The 20,276-nt window shown below is 59.6% G+C and overlaps 5 protein-coding genes across 5 annotated transcripts; 3 read left to right on the top strand and 2 right to left on the bottom strand.

Annotated features, from left to right (window-relative positions):
- Positions 1 to 1,380: 1,380 nt before the first annotated feature.
- BDZ90DRAFT_259790 (hypothetical protein) lies at positions 1,381 to 3,162 on the top strand (the record flags this gene model as incomplete). The annotated part of the gene is made up of 3 exons (XM_025508191.1): positions 1,381 to 1,601; positions 1,679 to 2,212; positions 2,292 to 3,162. 3 exons carry the CDS (start codon positions 1,381 to 1,383, stop codon positions 3,160 to 3,162), a joined length of 1,626 nt encoding a protein of 541 aa, XP_025362568.1.
- A 347-nt stretch (positions 3,163 to 3,509) lies between these two features.
- Positions 3,510 to 8,247, bottom strand: BDZ90DRAFT_274355 (hypothetical protein). Its single transcript, XM_025508835.1, has 2 exons — positions 6,404 to 8,247; positions 3,510 to 6,327 (listed from the first exon to the last, which is right to left on the bottom strand). The coding sequence occupies exons 1-2, from the start codon at positions 7,931 to 7,933 to the stop codon at positions 3,958 to 3,960; spliced, it is 3,900 nt and encodes a 1,299-aa protein (XP_025362567.1). The 5' UTR covers positions 7,934 to 8,247; the 3' UTR covers positions 3,510 to 3,957.
- A 250-nt stretch (positions 8,248 to 8,497) lies between these two features.
- BDZ90DRAFT_231733 (DNA mismatch repair protein MutL) lies at positions 8,498 to 11,060 on the top strand. Its single transcript, XM_025505975.1, has 2 exons — positions 8,498 to 8,982; positions 9,046 to 11,060. Exons 1-2 carry the CDS (start codon positions 8,567 to 8,569, stop codon positions 10,898 to 10,900), a joined length of 2,271 nt encoding a protein of 756 aa, XP_025362566.1. The 5' UTR covers positions 8,498 to 8,566; the 3' UTR covers positions 10,901 to 11,060.
- A 422-nt stretch (positions 11,061 to 11,482) lies between these two features.
- Positions 11,483 to 11,912, bottom strand: BDZ90DRAFT_157761 (hypothetical protein). The gene has a single exon (XM_025503588.1). The coding sequence runs from the start codon at positions 11,779 to 11,781 to the stop codon at positions 11,521 to 11,523; it is 261 nt and encodes an 86-aa protein (XP_025362565.1). The 5' UTR covers positions 11,782 to 11,912; the 3' UTR covers positions 11,483 to 11,520.
- On the top strand, positions 11,848 to 20,223 carry BDZ90DRAFT_157764 (hypothetical protein). Its single transcript, XM_025503589.1, has one exon. It carries the CDS (start codon positions 12,044 to 12,046, stop codon positions 19,853 to 19,855), a length of 7,812 nt encoding a protein of 2,603 aa, XP_025362564.1. The 5' UTR covers positions 11,848 to 12,043; the 3' UTR covers positions 19,856 to 20,223.
- The last annotated feature ends 53 nt before the right edge of the window (positions 20,224 to 20,276 follow it).

Here is a 20,276-nt window from a genome sequence, read left to right as displayed (position 1 = left end):
TGCTGGTACCACGTCAAGGAGTCAATGATGATAGTGAAGAGAGTCAAGTCAAGACGTGGACCACAGGGTGACGGGCGAGCGGTGCAATTCTCCTTCCATCTACTCAGCCGTCGCAAGGCTTGAAAGTCGCTTCAGATCGACGTACTCGCCCCTCGCCTTCGCCTTGCCAATTGCGGAACCCTGTCTGGCTATGCTTGCACCCCTGTCCCTCCTGCCTGTCACATCACAACGATCCATGGCCTCTGAATCGTTTGACGGGCGGGACCGTCGACGCGATCGCGGATGAAGGGCCGCTCAGGGGCTTCCTGCGTCCACATCGACGCGAGTCCCAGTCGAATGACGCACAGAAAGGAAAGGGAGCAAGCGCGGCACGGGCCTACGCGTTTGAAGCCACATGGCAGGCAGGCGGCGGTTCGGCCTCCTCGCCGAGAATGACGATGCGAGGCGGACCGCCGCCGCCCAACGGTCCGCTTCTCGTGAGATCCGCAGACCAAGCAACGCCACGGCGATCGTGAGGACGATGACGATGCGGCTTCACACTCACAAAGGCGCAGCTGGCTGAATGGCGCCCCGCAAAGAGAAGGTCATGGCTGGCTTTCATGGTCCTGGACAACGCCCCGAGGTTGCTGGAGCGTCGTCCGCTTGACGCCTCACAGACGGCAGCAAAGTGATGGTGAGAAGAAGGATAGAACGGCGCAGGCGGCTGTAAAGGGTTGAAGCGCACGCTTGGCTATGGCATGCCAACCAGGGCATCTCATCGGAGTAGGTAGTAAAGGCGGGATCAAAGCAAGGCGGCGAGGCCTCCGGAAGCATTGCGACAGCCCTGCTGCCCCTCTGGTGTCGACCAAGACAACGACGGTCGAGAAGTGAATGAATGATTGGCGGGGCGGCGCAAAGCAATCTCTCCAGCTGGTATTGCCAAGCAGCAGGCACCGCTGGATGAATGATGCGCTGAGCTGAGCCGACGGGGCGGTGGTGCGCCCTCGGCCGGGTGCAGTAGCCAGCCGCTCATCATCGCTCGCACTCGCCAGCTAATCTCGCTCGTAACTCACTCGATGACCCGCTTGCTGTGCATCTTGCATTCTCCCCATCGCACCCATCTTTCCTCCCCTTTGCCTGCCTTCCTCGACCCTACCCGGCCCCTTCACCTCCCTAGCCTCGTACGCTCGAGCCATTTGGACGTCGCGCCCGCAGCGCCACCACCACACTCAATCTTCCCAACCACACGGTCCTTGACGCTTCGACCACACGCCACACGCACGCGAAGACACGCACACTCATCTGCCACAATTCAGAATGCTTGCACTCACATCATCTCGCATGACGCTCTCGCTGCCCCTCCTCGTGGCCCTGGCGGTCTCGTGGACAGCCCTCACCACTATGCCCGTCGTCAAGGCAGACAGCTACCTTCCCGTCAGCAACGACCGCTACGATGCCAAGCCGGCCAGCTACACCAAGCGCATTGCTCTCACCACGCCCGAGGAGTGGCTGGCCGAGTTCAATTTTGACACGCAGCAGAATGCCTACCACCAGTACGTCAACTTTGTCGATGAAGAGCAGGCCAAGCAATTGGGCATGATCGGAGCTGGCACTGGCGGCAAGTGAGTATGGCAACACTGACACGCATGCTCATCATCAAGCTGACCGCATCTTCTCATCGTCTGTCGTATGCTGACAGGGGCTTCCGATGGGGCTTTGACGTAGGCCAAAGCTCAAGCTCTGGCAAGCGCTCCCTCTCCTCAAATGCTACCAACAACGAAGGCGAGCTCCATCGTCGCGCCTTCAAGCGCAACTCACTGCGCTTCAAATCCAAGAACTGGTACAAGGACGGAGTCTACATCTTCTCGATCAACAAGGTCCCCGTCGGTTGCTCTGTTTGGTCGTCCATCTTCACCCAATCGTCCGACGAGGGTGCCAAGTGGCGCAGCGAGATTGACATCTTCGAGTATGCTAATGGCTACAACCGCCCCAATGCCATTGTGCTTCACTCGCAAGGTGTGTGCACCAAGTCCGAGGAGGAGGTCAGCAGCCTCGTTGACGGCGATGCGCTCATGACTACGTGTACCAAGCGCATCGGCGTCAGTGGGCGACGTGGTTGCGGAATCTACATGGACCACAGCGGCAATCCGAACGCGGCGAGCATCCCGGAGATGATGAACAAGCAACCGACGATCATCGCAGTTGAGCGCAGCCAGGCAGCCGTCAACGCTTGGTGAGCAATGCGGCGCCCACGATTGGCCATCACCCTCTCTATCCACTGACACCCAACACCTCTCCTTCTCACGTTGCAGGTTCTGGACCAAAGCCGAGGCACCAACTGTGCTGCAAGATGTGGCCTCCCAAACGTCGATCAACACAGGCTCTTTTGGCAAAGCCACCCTCTCGCTACCTCCCTTCCGTGCCTGCACCGACTCCAAACAGCTCGACACTGAGCACGTCATCGTCATGATGCTCGACCAGTGCGCTGGGCTGCCCGAGTTCTATTGGGCCAAGGACAGCTGCAACAAGAAGACGGGCATGAGCTGTCCTGCGTACCACAATACGGGGGCGGCTACGAAGGAGTTGCTGGAGAATGGCGGAGGGCACTTCGACTTTGAGAGCTTCGTCTTCTTTGCGCCTGCAGGTCAGACGGGTGGACCCCAGTCCAACAGCCCAGAGTCGACGACCTCGAGCTCCTCGTCCACCTCGAGCAATCCTTCGACTTCCGGCGACACCGACCACGGCAGTGGCAGTGGCAGTGGCAGCAAAGTCAAGGTCTCCTTGTCGTCGGGCAGCCCAGTCTCGAGCGAGAGCACGGAGAATCAGCACAGCTTCGTTGCCGGCAAGGCCAAGACCCACGGGCACAAGATTGTCTCCTCCTCCTCGTCCTCTCACCAATTCAAGGCAGCTGCGCCTGCTGCTTATCACCACGGCCACGCCAAGTCCCACTCGCATCCACACGTCAACCATGCAAAGGCGTACGGCCACTTTCACACGCACCATCGCCCTTCCTTGCCCCGTGATAATGAGCAGGACAATGAGGTCGACGCTCGCGTAAATGATGACGGCCGCAACGAGAAGCGCGACACGAAGTTTGCGAAATTCGGCGGTGATGAGCTCGATGCGGGACGAGCTTCCGGAAGGGGCTTCTTCGACCATCTCTGGCCTCATGCTGAATTTTAGCCTGCGGGTAAGGCACAGCCGCTGCCTCTTACGACGATGCCAATCGTCATCACATGAAGGCGCCTTCCCTTTCTCGGTACCAATGGCGCATCACCGCCTATACACGCACGTCGCCTCACTTCTGTCATCCTCATCAACCCAGTCCGCTTCAAGAACCAAAAGAGGTAGAAGGAACTTCCACTCCTCTTCTTCGGAGCACCTCGCAGGCGAGGCTACACCCCTTCTTCTTCCTCGCGCCCTACCTTTCTCCTCCTAGCCTCGATATGCCTCGCAAGGGAAATCGCGAGGGAGATGGAGGACAAAAGCGCGAGATCTCGATGTCTTGCTGCGCCTCCTTCGCCCCATCGGTAGGGAAGTGTGGGCGACCTTGACTTTTTCCTTCGTCAATGCTTCTTCAGTCGTCACTCTCAATTCCATGTCGTCTTCCTATGATTGAGTGAAGCGGCTCAGCGATGATGCTCGTACCGTAGAGGGCCAATGCGAAGCAAGAGATGAACTCACGCACGTCTCCAGACCAGTTTTGCAGTACGGTCCAAGGCATAAATGGTCATTCTGCATTGCTGCTGGTCATCGTCAACGTCAACGTCGTGGTCATACCTCGAGGTGATCCATGTACAAGGATGCTAGGCTGGAAGAGGAGGAGATGAGGAAGAACGAGACGAGATATCCTGCGAGGCAACGTGACTGCTCCTCTGCTGCTTTGCACTCTTTCGCTTCTCTACCGACCTCTTGATCATCACATCGCGAGAGCTACCGCATCGCCAGCCCTCAATCCGCCACCAGCCGCTGATCTTCTCATTGGAAGCCTTGCTGATGCGAGTACCTCCTGCTCTGACCTTCAGGATACGGCGAAGTAGTCCCCCTTCCACCCGCACCGCTCGACGAGGGGAAGCCGCCAGGTATCAAAGGACTCTGCTGCTGCTGCTGCCCATGCTGCTGCTGCTGCTGCTGAAGGTAAGGGCTCATCCTTGCAGAGCCCTGCGAGGTAGTTGGAAGGATCATCGAATGTCTCTGCCCACCACCTCCACCGCCACCTTGATGTGAAGGCAGCAACCCGCTTCCCTGCCCCTGTCCACCGAAGTGGTGCGACTGCTGAGCGTGGTACTGCTGCGGTTTCAATGCAGGCATGAGCTGCGCGATGCTTGGCTGACCCATGCCTAAGGTCAATGAGTCGGCGAATGCGTCGAATGGTGGTAGGCCGCCGCTACCGCCGGAGGGGGAGGTGGACATGTATCGCTGTTGCTGCTGCTGCTGCTGCTGCTGCTGCGGCGCGAGAGAGGAGGAAGGTGCGCGTGGAGCATCATGCGGATTGGGGAGCTGCGAGGATGCGCCGTGCCCGGTGGAGCCGCCGCTGCCTTGCTGCTGATGGTGGTGCGGCTCTACGACTACTGAGAAGCCACTGCCTGCGCCTCCACCCGACGAGGAGGAAGAAGGCTGCCCACTTGGCGAGTGGTACTGCCTCGCAGGTGTTGATGACGTCTGACGCGGCGAGGCGTATGGGGAACGTGAGCCTTGTTGCTGAGGGGGCGACATCCATCGATTTCCTCCACCCTGACCCCATTGACCTCCAGCTCCGCCTCCGCCTGCCTCGAGAAGGTCAAACTGCTGAGAAGACGAGGATGCCTGACGACGTTCCCACTCTTCCCGGCCGGAAGGGGACATGGACATGGCGGATGCAGTCATCAAGCCACCGGGACCTGGCGGGGACCCGATGCCGAGGTTGGCCTTGTTGGCAGCCGCCTGAGCCTGAGCCATAGCTGCGGCTGCTGTAGCGCCAGAGATGCTCTGCGTATTGCTTCGCGGCCTGCCTCCCCTCGCCCCGGCCGCTGCACCAGCGCTCCCCGTCAGCCCAGGTAGAGGTCCACCATATCCACTCATAGCCGCATGAGCCTGGGCAGCCTGCTGAGCCTGCAGCTGCGCCTGGATCTGGGCTTGCGCTGCCGCGTGAGCTTGAGCGTGTTGAGCTTGTGCCTGGGCTTGGGCCTGAGCTGCCGCGTTGGCCGCAGCAGCGGCATGGGCTGCTTTGGCTTGGTCTTGCACCGTCGTCCCGGGCGCTGCGTACGGATTGTGGCTGACAGCCATAGCTGCCTGACCTTGCCGTGCCGCCGCAGAGTTGTAAGCCTGCTGTTGTGCGAGGTGTTGATTATACGCCGCTGCATCGTGGTAGGCTCTCGGACCTGACTGCCGACTTGAGCTCGCAGTGGTCTGGAGGCCGCCGAACTGATGCTTGTTCGCATTTCCTGCGTCGCTCTTTGACCGACTGACGCCCACCTGCGGGGATAGACGTGGCGGCTTGAAGGGCTTGACGAACTTCTCCCCCGTAATGAAGGGATGCAACTTCGCCTGCTGCGGAGTCCAACGCTCGTGAGGATCCATGTTGAGTAGGCCACTCACGAAGTCTACAAAGGAAGCGCGATTCGCCATCTCCTTTTGCGCGTCTGCTGGCTTGCCGCTCTTGCGTGAGAGGGGGTATGTCTTCACAATCTCTGGCAGCGTCGTGGCGACAAAGTACTTCTTGCTCGGCACTTCGTTCGGGTTATGCTCCTTCATGTATTGCTCTCGAGACTTGAGGCGGTAGGTCTTGCGGCCGTACTCGTCGGTGAAGACGTTGAAGAAGTCAGTAGTCTGCTTGCCTTGCTCCAGCATGAAGGCTGGAGGCAGACCAAGCATCTCGACAATGCGGCAGACTTGGTTGTACTCTGATGTGCCGGGGAAAAGAGGGAGGCCAAGGAAGAGCTCCACAGCGATGCAGCCTAAGGACCACATGTCGATCGCCGAGTTGTAGGGCAGGCCGAGCAGGACCTCGGGCGAGCGATAGAAGCGCGACTGGATATATGTGTAGACGGTCTGCTTCTCGTGGCAGGCAGAGCCGAAGTCGACGAGCTTGATCGAGGGCTCTTGGAGGGTGCGAAGCAGGATGTTCTCCGGCTTGAGGTCGCAGTGAATTAGCCGTGCTTCGTTGAGGACAGTCAGCGAGTCGAGGAGCTGCGTGGTGAAGACCCGCACGAGGCTAGTGCTGAGACCCTTGAAAGAGTTCTGCTTGATGAGCTCGTACAGGTTCGACGAGAGAAGCTCGAAGACGAGGCAGAGGTGCTCCGCGTGGATGAATGTGTCGCGCAGGCGCAGAATGTGGTGCTTGTCTTCGGGATCCCAGTTAGCGTTGAGCTGCGGGCGCGAGAAGGAGGATCGGGTCAAACGGCGTTCTCTTATCTGGTAGCCCGTCATGCATCCGCCCACTTACGTTTTCGAGAATTGTCACCTCCATGATACTCTGCTTGTAGTATGCCGGCTTATTCTTGATAACCTTGACTGCCACAATCTCATGCGTCCTCATGTTCTGACACTTGACCACCTGCCCGAACGTTCCCTGTCCAAGAATATCAAGAATCAGGTAGCGATTACCTTCCTCGCTGCCCAGCCAATCATTGACGTAGAGTATGTAGTCGCTGTCCTCGTTGTCGTGCCCGTGATTATGCATGGGCTTGCTCGGCTTCGTGAGCACTCTTCTTGGATTGAAGGAGAGCTCATAGATGAAGGAAGGGTTCACGAGGTGGTAGGTGTGGTGAAGGTACGACGTCATCGCCTTGAGTGGACTGACAAAGCCGCCTGAGGGGTCCGCTCTTCTCGAGAGGGCGGCTTGAGCTGGGTCCAGCTTTGGTCGCAAGTCACTGACGTCCCTCACTCTACGCAGCCCTTGCTCCTTGATCACTGGCGGGGCAGGCGGAACCGCTCTGCTAGTTGATGCTCGCCGCGACAGCTCAGAGCTGACCTGTTGCTGCTGCTGCTGCTGTCCATCCAAGACTTGTCTTCTCATCGGCGGCGGCCCAGCCGTAGAGCCTCCAAACGCTGGCCCAGTCGTCGATGTCGTCCGTGCTCTCGGCGGTTGCGAAGAGTACGAATATGGCAATGAGTCCCGCGTTCCTGCGCTCATCTGACCACCGTAATCGCCGCTCAGTCTTCCTGCACCAAGGTCGCCAATCTCGACGCTGAAGTCTCTCACTCGTCCCGATCCCTGCTGCTGCCCACTACCAGCTGCGTAGCCCATACCGTGATCTTTGTTCTCGTATGAAAGATACGGGGGCGCTCCCAGCGCCATGGATGTGCGCGGAGACCGTGATGCGCTCGCACCGGTGTGAGGGTTCATGGGAGATCGCGGGCCAGACGCGTACGACTGATAGCCGCCGGTGTGGGTGTTGACGGTAGGGAGCAAGCTGTCCCTTTGTACAGCGTTTCGCGATGATGACGAGGGCGCGTCTTGAGCCATGTACGAGGATGAGGCCATCGGTGTGTTGCTGGGCATGAAGTGATTGGGATGCATGGGCGAGTAGGGCGACGTATGCGATGATGGACTCGGTGCTGCGCCTGGGGACAGCGTCTGATGTTGCTGGTACCCTGTCGAATGCGGCATCGTATCTGACGAGCCGTAGGCTAATGATAGGGAGCGGGCGAGCGAGTCTTTGGACGGTCCAGCTGCTCCTGATCCTGCAGAGAGGTGATGGTCGTAGCCAAAGGAGGAGGCATTGGGCGTCGCTGAGAGGTGATCGAAGCCTAATGAGCCCACGCCTGCGTTGGTGGACGAAGGCCCAGGAGCCAAGGGTGAGCGCAGTTGCTGTCGGTGATGATAGGATGCTGCGTGGTAGCTGGGCGACCCTGCTTGCCTGCTGGCACCTGCAGCAGCAGCATCTGGTGCGCTACTCCCGGCTCCTCCCCCTCCGCCAACCATGTTGGTTATATGCTGGCTGTCGTGGTGGTGGCTACCCGTAGAAGCCATCGCAGCGATACGCAGTGGCAGCGAGAGCGACCCAAGATATCAAAGAGGATGAAGATGGGCTCGATGCCAGATCGCAGAGGCTGCTGCTGCTGCTGCTGCTGAGCCGCTTCAAGTAATGCTCTCACCACCGCCGCCGAGGAGCTGATCTCCTCGAGCTCTGGCTGTCGCTTTGCAGATGAGAGGCGACGCAGGCGACGCGCGCTCGATCAAGAGGATGAGAATGGGTTGAAGGAGGAAGGTTGGTGGGGAGGATACCAAGGTAAAGGTGTGTAAGATGGCCAGCCGCAATGCCTCTATCGACTCTCTCGTCTTGGTCGTCGTTGTCGACTGAGTCCTACTCGACAGGGCGTCGTCGGTCTCGTCTCTCCCTCTGGCCCCGCCCGCCCGCACAACGCCTCGCCGCTCCGTCGCCCACGTCTCGAGCTGTTCTTGGCCGCCCGCCCGCCTTACGCCTCCTCGCGCCTGGCAGTGGCTGGCGCTCCATCTGAGACGGAGACGGAGACGGAGACAAGAGACGACGCACAAGCCACGCGCCAAAATGGCGCAGCGCCTGAGATCCAAGAAATCTTGACTTTCCATCCACCGCCTGCATCACGACGAGAGGCAGATAGGTAACAGGCAAACATCGTCAAGATGGGAGGCGATGACGGGTCAGGGGAAGATGTGGTCACACACCCCGCCAGACCTATCTTGCGCCTGGATGAAGCAGTCGTCAACCGCATCGCCGCGGGCGAGATCATCCACCGCCCAGCCAATGCCCTCAAGGAGCTCATTGAGAACAGCCTCGACGCAGGAGCGACCCTTATCCACATAACCCTCAAAGAGGGTGGCCTCAAATGGCTGCAGATTCGCGACAATGGGTCGGGCATTAGGCCGGGAGACTTGCCCCTTCTCTGCGAACGCTTCGCGACGTCGAAGCTGCGCGATTTCGATGACCTCTCAGCGATGACTACCTTTGGCTTTAGAGGAGAGGCGCTCGCGAGCATCAGCTTCGTATCGGCATCAATGTCCGTCGTGACAAAGACGAAACAAGATCCATTGGCCTACAAGTGAGTGAGAGCAGAGGGGTGACAGATAAGACGTCCTCATGACTGACCGTGTGTCTCCTAAAGAGCCTTCTACACCTCTGGCGCTCTTGCACCCCCCAAGCCTGGCCAGTCCTCAGAACCTAAGCCATGCGCTGGTAGCGACGGTACCATCCTCACCGCAGAAGACCTCTTCTACAATGTCCCGCAGAGACGCCGAGCCCTCAAGAGCGCGGCAGAGGAGTACAATCGAGCCCTAGACATCGCAGCCAAGTATGCACTGCACTACGGGTCAAGAGGTGTAGGATTCGTGTGCAAAAAGTCAGGCTCAAATGCCACAGATCTCAGCACCCCCTCTTCCTCTGCCACCCAAACAATGGACACCATTCGCCTCTTACACGGCACTTCGGTGGCCCGTGAGCTCGTCCACCTCGAACCCAAACGCAACGCTCCGCTTGGCTTCACAGTCGCAGGGTACATCAGTGGCGCCAACTGGTCTGCAAAGCGTACAACCTTCCTGTGCTTCATCAATCACCGCCTCGTCGACTGCTCAGCCCTCAAGCGATCTTTTGAGACGCTCTATTCGGCTATGCTGCCCAAGGGTGGCCATCCTTGGATCTACTTGAGCCTGGAGATCGACCCGGCAAAGGTGGACGTCAATGTTCATCCGACAAAGAGGGAGGTTCATTTCCTTAATGAGGACGAGATAGTCGAGACGGTCTGCACTTATGCGCAGGACGCTCTCGCGGGCGCCAATAGTACTAGGACCTTTCAATTCACGCAGTCCATCCTGCCTGGTGCTACGCAACCTGGTGCATCGTCGACCTCAGCGCAAGCGGGACCATCGGGAGCAGCATCCATGCGCCCACCTGCTGCTACTTCTCAGAATCCCCAATATCAAGTACGAGTTGACGCAAAGACTCGCACGCTGCCCAGCATGTTCTCGCAGAATCCGAACGTTCGCCAGGATGCTACCTCGTCAGACCCGATCCGCGTCGATGGAGAAGCCGGTGACGAGGGCAACGAGACTACCGTCGCAACCACCTCCTCGGCACGTTTCAGAGTCGACGAGTCACCTTGCACCCTCAGCTCTGTCCTTTCGCTGCGCTCCGCCATCCACAAACAACGACACGGAGCTCTTACGGACATCCTCCAGAATCACACCTTCGTAGGTGTGGTCGACCTAGATCGAGGCCTTTCCCTCTTTCAGCACGGCACTAAACTCTACCTCGCCAATCATGACGACTTCATAGAGGAGGCGGCCTACCAGCTTTGCCTGAGGCAATTCGGCTCAGTGAAGAGGACGAGGCTTGACCCACCTCTTGGGCTGGAAGAGCTGGTGAGATTGGGAGTGGAGATAGAGGCACCGCGGGGAGAGGGGGAATTAGAGGAGCTTACTGGCGGGATGGGAAGGGCAGAGTTGGTGAGAAAGATTACGGACCATCTAGCTGAGCGCGGTGAGATGCTGGGCGAGTACTTTTCGCTGGACGTCCGATCGTCCGGAGATGGCGAGGAGGTCGCAGGCGCAACGATTCACGCCATCCCTTGCCTTATCCCAGGGCAGAGCGACGCCCTGCCAGCCGAGAACCTGCCCTCCCTGCTCGTTCGGCTGGCACTAAATGTGGACTGGGACGACGAGCAAGGTTGCTTTGATGGCTTTGCTCGTGAGTTAGGAGCAGCTCATCGCTTAGGCCCGCTAGCTTTGGTAGCCGGAGCCCAACATAATGGTGCTGAGGAAGCATCTGCTACCGCCATGGCGTCGGCTGAAGATCGTGTGGCACACCTATGGTTCCCGTACTTTGCTGCGAAGCGTGGAGGCTTCCTGCCGCCAAAACAGCTCGTCAAGCCGCCTGTCGTGAGAGGTGCTGAGCAGCAGCCTCCAGCCGCGTTGGTGCAGCTAGCTAGCCTCAATGAGCTCTACCGCATCTTTGAGCGATGCTGAGCGGGTTGGCCGCGACCGTCGGCGAGATTTCAAGAAGGGGTTCTCTCATACGGAGAGGTCAGATCAAGCGTCTGCGTCGTGTTGCATGTATTTCATTCTGTCATTGATAATCCTGTCCTGTCCTGTCACGTTGCGTCGCAAAATTGCCTCGCTGCCGTCGTCGCCGTCACCTTGCTCTGACTTGCTAATGATGGGCTTCTCGAAGGCGTGGTAGCGTCTCACCCGTCGTAGCCTGGCCTAACCCGCGTCGCTCCCTCCTCTGGCTCAGTGCCGTCCCTCTGTCTGCCTTTTGCTCTTTTCCGTGGGCGCAAAGCTGCCCAAAGTGAGTCCAACACGATGGCAAGGGCAGTGGGCGGACGGACGGAAGGACGGACGGGGCAAGGTGGTCCGGCCTGCAGGAGGCGCGAGACAGACGAGCTCACGAGAGAGATGCGAGGGCCGCCTTAGCCTTGAGCCTGCTCTTGGGCCGCGGCGGCGGCGGGGCGGGTCAACGCCGTCGTTGGTGGCTGCAGGCAGGGAGAGACGGAGTGGGCGCCAAGTTAAACGGGCAGGCGGGCTTGGGCGTGTTCAGTCCAATGGCCACTCGTGTAGCCTGGCTCATCCCAGTGTACCTACCAATCTCAAGCAGGGCAGACAACCTTGCCTCCTTCGTCCCTTTCTCTTTCTGACCATACCAACAGCTCCCTTCGCATCTTACTTGCGGGTCGAAGGATCGAGCAGCGGCTCAGCTTGCAACTCACCTGTACATTGAGCGAGTCAAGCAAGCAAGCAAGCAAGCAAGCAAGCAAGCAAGCAATCATCAGGGCCGGACCCACCGACCGACGTCCTTTGCCGCTCCAAGACGCCCAGGGCAAGGCAGAGAAAGCGCGCTGACGCCTCATCTCGACCTCGCAACCTCGACAGCAATCTCGCTATCTTCGATCTCTGTCGTCGTTATCTCATCAGATCGGCGAGGCGTGTCTCTTCATCCTCCCTCTTTGCCTCGCGAGGTTGCGACACAGACGCCGCTCAGCGTTGACGTCGCGCGACGTCAGAACAGTCGAGACGCTCAAAGCCTCTGTTGGGCAACGAGACATCTGCGGCAAGCTTCACCTCAATCTAGCGCTGCAGCCTTGATAGTGTACACCTCCTGGCCTCGCTGCCATGCTTCGTCGCGCAAAGAAGAGGGACCAGCCCCTTGTCGAGGGCTACGATGGAGCGGCATCGTCCTCGTCATCGCCGATGCACTCGTCGCCGCATCCTCCTCAGCAGCAACAAACACAGCAGCAGCAGCAGCAGCAGCAGCAGCAGCAGCCCTTCTATCAAAGCCATCACGGCTCATCACGGCATCTCCTCAATCCTTCACAGTCGACGTTGACCGAGCCGAACAGTGACAGCCGATATCCCGCTACTTCTCCCAAGCCGTACCATCCTCGTCTACCTTCGAGCTCATCTGCTGAGGCAATGCCGCCTCCCCAGCCATCTGGCTATGCAGCCTCACCGTCGGCCTCGAGCGGCTCACAGCCAATGGGCCGAAGCCAGTCGACACTCAATCTCTTCTTCTCCAAGGCAAAGAACAGCATAACAGGCTCTAGCCAGCAGCAGCAGCAGCAGCAGCAGCAGCAGCAAGTGCCGAATTTGAACTCGTCCAACTCGTTTGGATCGCTAGGTAGCTTGCAAGAAGATGGTGCCGCTGGCTCAGCCATGTACTCGCGGCCGTCCATCTCTCTCCAACACCCAGGCGCTTACCCCATGCCGACCTCCAACAACGCTAGCCGATCATCTTCGTCCAATGACTTCAGGCAAGTCACGGCGAAACCCTCGATCGAGCTAGATCAATCCTCACTCGGCTTTGGACCTACTTCGCCGACGAAGAAGAGCTTCTTCTCCCGCGAACGCAAGACGTCGATGGCGAGGTTGCCCAACCCGAGCAGAATGGGCGCTCAACAGCAGCAGCAGCAGCCATATGGCGGTTCTGCTGGCGTTTATGGGCGGGGTCAGAGTGCATACAGCAAGAGCCAGAGCGACCTGCATTATGCCAGCCCTCGCTCGCAGTATGCAGAGCTACCTCCTCGCATGCCGACGCTGCCACAATCAATCCCAGACGAGAGGAGTGGTGCCAGCCTGTTGACCTCGCCCAGTCTACTGGGAACAAACGGCATGTCACGCAGCGTCGAGGATCTCAATCACCCAGCCCTCTCGAGCTCTTCCAGTGGCGGAGCTACGTCAGCCGGTCCGGGGCCCCGCAGCCCCTCACCTCAACCAGGTGGCGTAAGTGGCAGCGCCGTGTACAGCTCCAGCCCTCGCACAGGCGGCACATGGGGTGAGCACGGCGTTCCGCATCAGCAGCAACACTGGGGTCGTCCATCAGACATCGGGACCATCGGGCCCAATGAGCTCAGCAAGTCTCGACAGTCCTCGGCGAGCGGGTCGGGGATGGCAAGAGCCATCTCTCCTAGCGGGTCCAGGCCGGAGCAAATTCCCTTCAGCTCGGCTTCATCTCAGTGGCCACCCCAGCGCGGGACGAGTCCGACTCCGGAGTACGCATCGCCTCCTGGTGCTCACGTTGGCCATCAGCGCAAGGGTTCGAAGCTGCCTATGGTCGGGGCCGACGGATTCTTTGGTGCTGGGCAGGGTGGCGGGAGAGAACGTAAGGCTACGGGGTCGAGCTTGGCAAGCTCGTTCAGCCTCACAAATGTTGCAGCAGGAGCGTCGAGCGTTATGGACAAGCTGAGAGGTGGTAGCAGCAGTGGGAGCATCGCGTCGATCCATCAACAGCAGCAACAACACCAGGGCTACAATCGTGAGAGAGCATCATCCTCTGCCGACTCACTCAAGGAGGTCGCTGGTATCGGTTCATCGGCACCTTTGCCCCCTGGCTGCACTCATCAGGGTCTTCTCAACCGCAACGCCAACCTCTCGCTCTCGGTCGCACAGCTGGGCGGCATCGGGACGAGGGAGCGAGAGAAGGATGTCACAAAGGGCTGGAAGCCTTACAAGGTCTTGCTACGCGACCACAACCTGGTCTTCTACAAGCCGCCAAACAATCTTGCTGATGACGTCAAGGGCTTGTTTCCAAGCACTGTGGTTCGTGGAGCAGGCGACGGTGCGGGACTGTCGCAGGCGTACGCCGGACAAAGGATAGATGCTGATATGCTGAAGCAGAGCGGGCTGGGGACAATGGATCTGCTCAACGCGACATCCAATAGTGGCGGGCAGAGTGGATTGGCGGCAGCAGCAGCACCTCCGAGGAGTGCTCACGCCTCGCCGGCAAAGAAGCAGCTACCCAGTCCACCACCTGCTCTGTCGACTGGCGTCACTGCTACTTCGACGTCGTCCCCGGCCACTACCTCTTCGTGGCACATGCCCGGCGCTCATCCAGAATCGGTACTCGTACCCTCTCGAGAACGTCCAGAGCATTGGGCACAACGCATTCACAGCGGTACCCTTGAAGCTCTTGTGCACGAGATCATTCATGCTACCCAACTCCTTGCTCAGGACGATCCGCAGGACACAGCGACGATGATCCATACAACCCTCTTTGCCGCGCTCTCTAACGGACATGGCCTCGTAGAGTTCGTCTCGTATCTGACGACTCAAGTCAGCACCGCCCTTCAGATCTCGGGAGAGGAAGAGGGTGTTGAAGCCCTACACAGCGCAGTTCGAGGCCGTGCAGGCTGGTGTTTCGACGTCCTCATCGCCAAATATGCCGATGCGATTGACCCGCGAACCATGTCGATGCTTGAGCAGCTCGTCAGCAGTACCGAAGGCCTCAACGTGGACGTCGCAGCAGCCATCAAGGAGCAGCGCTCGTCTTCTTCCTCCCTGCCTGCAGGCGTCTCACGCCCTGTACCCAATGACTGGTCAAAGCACACGCCAGACCCGCCGCGACCCAAGCTGGCTTCGCTCGCTCAAGGGCACTTCTCGGCCTCAGATTTGCTCTCATTCGAGCCGGCGGACGTGGCCTCGCAAATTCAGATCTTCCATGCCGATCGGCTGAGAGCGCTCGCTATCCCTGAGCCAACAATGTCTGCTCTCGCGGGCAAGACGAGCGGAGACTCCTCGCCTTCTGCTGCAGATGCAGCCTTGTTTAGCTTCAGCGGCAGCTCTCCGCACTACTTGACGACACTGATCCTCCAGCAGGTTCTCGAGGGCTCCGACAGTAGCGGCAACAGCAACAGCAACAATGCGGCAACCCTCGCCCAGCACGCCCGTCATCGCGCTTCGCTACTCCGCCACTGGATCGCCATTGCCTCTTACTCTCTCAGCTATGGCGACGTTCTAGCCTGGACTGCAATTATGGCTGCTCTCTGCTCTCGTGCCATCTCACGCCTTGAGCACACCTGGCGCCTTGTTGCTGAGGGGGACCGCACTCTCCTGGCTAGCTCATGGGCGCCGAAGTTGTCCAAGCTACAGTGGAATGAGGACGGGAGCTTGCCAGTCGAGCCCGCCGTCTCGATGAGCAGCGTCACGTCGCGTAATCCAAAGAGCAAAGATGGGCGTAAGCCGCAGTGCATTCCTTTCTTGGGCGACTCGCTGGTCGACATTCGCGCAGCGGTCGCCACGCAAGAACAACCGCAGCGCATCCCAATCGCCTCCCTGACGCAGAGTTCCGATCGTCTCTACGAGGCTGTCACCAAATGGGCAGGTCAATCCTTCAAAGGGTCCCGCGTAGCACCAGACGCGATCATCTTTGTTGCTCGTCCAATTGTTGAGTTTCAGCAATTGCTGCAGCACCTCTCTTTCCAGTCAGGGACCGCAGCAAAGAGCATCTCATCGTACATCGACGCCTCGCTGCGCCTCGAGCCACGTTCGCTGGGCAACATCGACCGTAACTGGCGTCCACCCCTTCCTGCCTCCCTCAACGCAAAGACGCTCCTCCCCCTCGTCTTCCCCGAGGCTTTACCCAACCTCGACCTACTCGATCGACGCCAAATCGTTGCAGCGGCAGCCAGTGACGACCATCGTGCCATGGGCTCATCCTTGGTCACGCGAGACTTTGATGCTACCATTCGAGGGCCAAGCGGTGCGGGGAGCAAGTACGTCAGGTCTCCGCTCAGCGGCACGCCGCTGATGAGAGCCTCAATTCAATCGCTGTCGCGGAGCAAAGCGGCAGCTATGAGCTCGCCGGGTACGAGAGCGGGCGCTCTGCCTTTCGGGCTCATATCAGAGTGGAGCACGCGCGGTCTCTCCACTACAGCGGAAGAGGAGACGATTCATCGCATCGGCAACGAGCTGATCCTCAAGAGTGTCGATGACCCACCAATGTCGCTTCCTTCGACGCCTATGACTAGCAAGCGCTTCTCGCAGGACTTCGGCAGCCGAGCAACAAGGCCACTGTCGCAGGTCTCGCGTCGATCCAGCTTGCCGGCATCGCAGCGGAGCTCTGTCATTGAGACGGTACTGCCGACTCAAGTGCAAGTCAAGGCAGGAACGCTCGAGCGCCTCGTAGACGTGCTCGTGCTCGGAGTGACGGATCTGTCCATCTCCCTCAGCGGCAACAACGACGACGCTTCAGGCCCAACGGACGCGCAGACCAAGGTCTCTCGCCTTTCCCTCGACCTGCAGAATTATCGCGCCGCCTTCCTGGCCACTTTCCGCAGCACCTGCAGCCCACTCGTACTCTTCGACTTCCTGCGCAAGCGCTTCCTCGCAGCAGTCAATGCGGGGCGCGAGTTCGCTGGTCTTCCCTCTGGTCCAAACGCCAGCCGCTTTCCCAGCTGGAGCCTCATCGATGCTTCGGCGGGGGCGACATTGGAGCCAGTGGAGTGGGACTTTGTAAATCGCGTCAGGCACGGGGTCATTGCTGTACTCAAGCTCTGGGTCAGAGGCTTTACGCAGGACTTTGTCGACGAGCCTGAGCTGTACGATGCTATCGTTGCGTTTGTCAAGCAACAGCAAGCGAGCACAAAGGCGGCTAGAGTGGATGACGTCGACTTCTCGCGAGCAGTAACAGGCTTGGAAGACGTCACCTCCCTTCTTCGCAGCAGCGCCTTCAAGACGAATGCCGCCTACAAGCAAGACATGGCCAAGCGCGCTCAAGCGAACCCCTCGTCATCCTCAGCGGCTCCCTCTGCACGCGACCTTGACTTTGACTTCGACCAAGCCTCACCTGTCGCCCTTGTCGACTACCTCGAGTCGGTAGCTGGCGTATTCTTCGACAAAATCACAGAGCGCGATCTACTGATCTCCGCAGAGCTACTTGAACGCCAAGCTCAGGATCCGCTTGGCTGGCACATCGTGCGCGATGCGGGGCCAGACGAGCCGCAGGTCTTGACGATGTACAAATTGCTGGAATTGCTCAGGCCTGGTGGAGCAAGCGAAGGCAGCAGCAAGGCGTCCTCGGCCCCCTCCCCATCACTAGGGGAACGCATGCCAGCCTCAGTGCGAGACGCTTGTGCTGCGCAGAGCTTGCTGCGAGGTTGGATCGCCATACACATCATCGAGACGCGCATCGGTGTCCAGCATAGGCAGAACCGTATCGAGAAGCTCATCGACGCCATTTGGCTGTGCAGAGCAAGAATGCTGCGCGCTCGCATGCCCGAAGAGGCCACCGCTACTCCAGCAGCCAACGCGGTGCCTCTCGCCGGTGCTGCGCCTATACAGGACTTGACAGTCGGTTCATTCGTTGAGAGCATCATTGTCGCAAGCTTGACGTCCTCGGAGAGCAGGACGTTCGTCAGGGCCTGGCAGGGCGTTTGTCACGCTCGAGGTGGGACGGGCGAGGGGCTCGATGACTTGCTGCCGCGCCCAGATGCGCTGTCTACCCTCAACCAGGCGGCCGCCTCCTCTCCCGCGACTCCTGACGTCGGCTGGCTGCTCAAGTCCATCGCACAAGCCCTCTCGCGTCGTTCAGCCGTCGCGCAGGCCGACAGCTCCTACGTCGACTTCGAACGCTCGCAGATTGTGCACAGCCTCATCGAGTCGAGCCTCTCCCTTCGCAAGCAGCCTGGCGACGGCAACACGCGCACAGTCGTCGATCCAAAGACAGCTGAGCTAGCGGGTGCCCGACTTTCGGTCATGCAGACCAAGCTACGCAGGGTCGTCTGGGATCGCCGGGCCTTCAAGGACGATGCTGCCCACGAGGCCAGCAGCGCGCCCCCTCTACCTCGCGACACGACTTGGCGTGCATTCAGGCCGCTGCAGAAGCTCATGTCCGAGCAGCAGGACAAGCAACAGCGCGACAGGCACGCGTTCGAAACATTGCGCTCTGCATTGGAAGCGGCGAAGACGACAGCGTCACGCTCCCCGGCGATGGGACCACAGGAGATCATCGGCCGCTCGTCAACTAGCAGCTCTGTAACGCTGATGGTACCAGCTGGCGTGGGCGGTGGAGGTAGTGGCTTCCCCTCGGACAAGAAGTCGCGCCGTATGACCTCCCTCTGGCGCGGAGCAGCTCGACTCGGTGGTGGCGGAGGGCAAGCCCTTGGCGGGGTGTCTGGCGGTGCTACCGACCATTACGGGCAACGCCCCTACAGCGACCTGGTCTCTGCTATCCCGATCAGTCAGAAGCCGTCAATGGTCGTCAGTCTTGGTGGGGCAGATGTCACAGTCTGGAACAACACTCAGCGCTCCTTTGTCTTCCATGTTTCCTCGCTCGACGGGCAACGCATCCTCCTGCAGGCGTCAGGACAGGCAGAGCTGGCTGACTGGCTCGCACAAATGGACAAGGCGGTACGTGAGGGTCCTCGTCCGGCCGGCAGCAATGATCCGCGTCGTCAAGCAGGTGGTGCCGGGCGCGGAGGGTACATGGCGAAGAACGCTTCCTCCTCTGCGGCGAACTTCACCTCGCTCTTCGGTCAGGACATCCCCACCCTGGTCGAGAGGGAAGGCCGGCCCATCCCTCTCGGCCTGGAGCGCATGTTCAACGAGATCGAGTCACGCGGTCTCCAAGAAGTGGGCATCTACCGCATCTCGGGCTCCAAGTCCACGATCGAAGCGATGGAGCAAGCTTTCCGAAGTCGCCCGCCTGAGAGCATTGACCTACAGCACGGCGAATTCTCCGATGTGCACGCGATCAGTGGTCTCATCAAGCTTTGGTTCCGTGAGCTCCCTGAGCCAGTGGTTCCGTTCAGCTTCTACAATCCGATCATCGAGGCTGAAGCGCTGGAAAACTCGGACGATCGGCTCATCGCTCTGCGCGACCTCATCTGGTCTTTCCCCAAGGCGCACTTCGACCTCCTGCGTCGCACTTGCGAGCACCTCGCGCGCGTGGTCGAGGAGGGGGAGAAGAACAAGATGCTGCCGCACAACATTGGGCTCATCTTCGGTACTTCCCTGCTCAATCCGCCACCCTCGGCTACAAGTGTTGCAGAGGCGTTTGGGCAGATTGGTAAGAAGGCGAACGTGGTCAAGATCATGGTGCAGTACTACGAGTGGATCTTCGATCCTGAGCCGGCGGAGGGTGAGCAGGAGGAGGACGCTGAAGGCGAGGAGGCGGTAGCAGGAGAGCGATCCAACGAGGGAGAGACTTTTGACAATGCGGTTACTGCTGCGAACCCAGCGACCGGCCTCGAGGACATCGACGAGGCTGGCGACACCAGCGCCACAATTCAGAGCGAAGAAGGCGGTGGACTTACAGCAGATGAGCTGCTCGCGCAGCTGCAAAATGACGCCTCAGCCGCAGCCGCAGCCTCTGCCGCAACGAATGCTGGCCTCCTTCCCCGTGGTGGCGGCGGCAGCGCTGAATCGACCACGGATGCTCAACACACCCCAAACCCACAGACTCCAGCGCAACTGAGTACGGCAGACGCTTCACTCGCCGGTCAAGCGCTGCAGCGCCCCACTCTCCCACGACGGGACTCCCGCCGCGAGGAGCTCTCCATCTACCAGGATGCGGTGGACATTGATCTGGGCGAATCGGCTGCCGTTGCGGTGCGGTCGAGCTTGCTCCCCGACGAGGCCATGATGGATGTGCTGAGGGCGATGCGACACGAGGAGGGAGCAGGAGCGCAGCAGGCTGGCGGGCGACATTAGACGCTGTTGCAGGGACGAGGGGGCGCGGAAAGACGTGGGACAGACGAAGCCGTTGTTAACATCTGAGGACGAAGGTGCCCTCATTCCCCTCTGCATGGACATTTGCCTTACTCGCCAATGGGTTTGTTCCCATCATCATTACCCTTGCTCCTTCTTCCACGATCCCTTTCTTCTTCCTCCATGTTGTCTTTCTTCTTGCCTTGCGCTCTTCTTCTCTCACATTGATACCATTGGTCGATTCTCCTTGGCCACAGGCTTCTCCACAAGCGTGTTTGAGGTAATGTTGCCCCAGGCCCGTGGGTCGTGGCGGCGGGCTATTTTGGCCCTCTCGTAAGAAGGTGGCGTCGCCTCAGCTCACTTCGGCTGCGATTGCCGCGTGGCGATGCGATGCGGGCGAGGACGGAGAGCTCTAAGCAGGCGG

Source organism: Jaminaea rosea, assembly GCF_003144245.1.
Source record: "Jaminaea rosea strain MCA 5214 unplaced genomic scaffold BDZ90scaffold_5, whole genome shotgun sequence".
NCBI classification, from domain to species: domain Eukaryota; kingdom Fungi; phylum Basidiomycota; class Exobasidiomycetes; order Microstromatales; genus Jaminaea; species Jaminaea rosea.
This window is presented reverse-complemented; position numbering and strand designations above follow the sequence as displayed.

What these genes read in the sequence shown, in the direction of transcription:
- BDZ90DRAFT_274355 (XM_025508835.1), bottom strand. Translation starts at nt 7,933, where the DNA reads ATGGCTTCTACGGGTAGCCACCACCACGACAGCCAGCATATAACCAAC. An exon ending in AGGTGACAATTCTCGAAAAC is followed by an intron (nt 6,328 to 6,403) that starts GTAAGTGGGCGG and finishes TCGCGCCCGCAG; the next exon opens with CTCAACGCTAACTGGGATCC.
- BDZ90DRAFT_231733 (XM_025505975.1), top strand. Translation starts at nt 8,567, where the DNA reads ATGGGAGGCGATGACGGGTCAGGGGAAGATGTGGTCACACACCCCGCC. An exon ending in CAAGATCCATTGGCCTACAA is followed by an intron (nt 8,983 to 9,045) that starts GTGAGTGAGAGC and finishes TGTCTCCTAAAG; the next exon opens with AGCCTTCTACACCTCTGGCG.
- BDZ90DRAFT_157761 (XM_025503588.1), bottom strand. Translation starts at nt 11,781, where the DNA reads ATGAGGCGTCAGCGCGCTTTCTCTGCCTTGCCCTGGGCGTCTTGGAGC.
- BDZ90DRAFT_157764 (XM_025503589.1), top strand. Translation starts at nt 12,044, where the DNA reads ATGCTTCGTCGCGCAAAGAAGAGGGACCAGCCCCTTGTCGAGGGCTAC.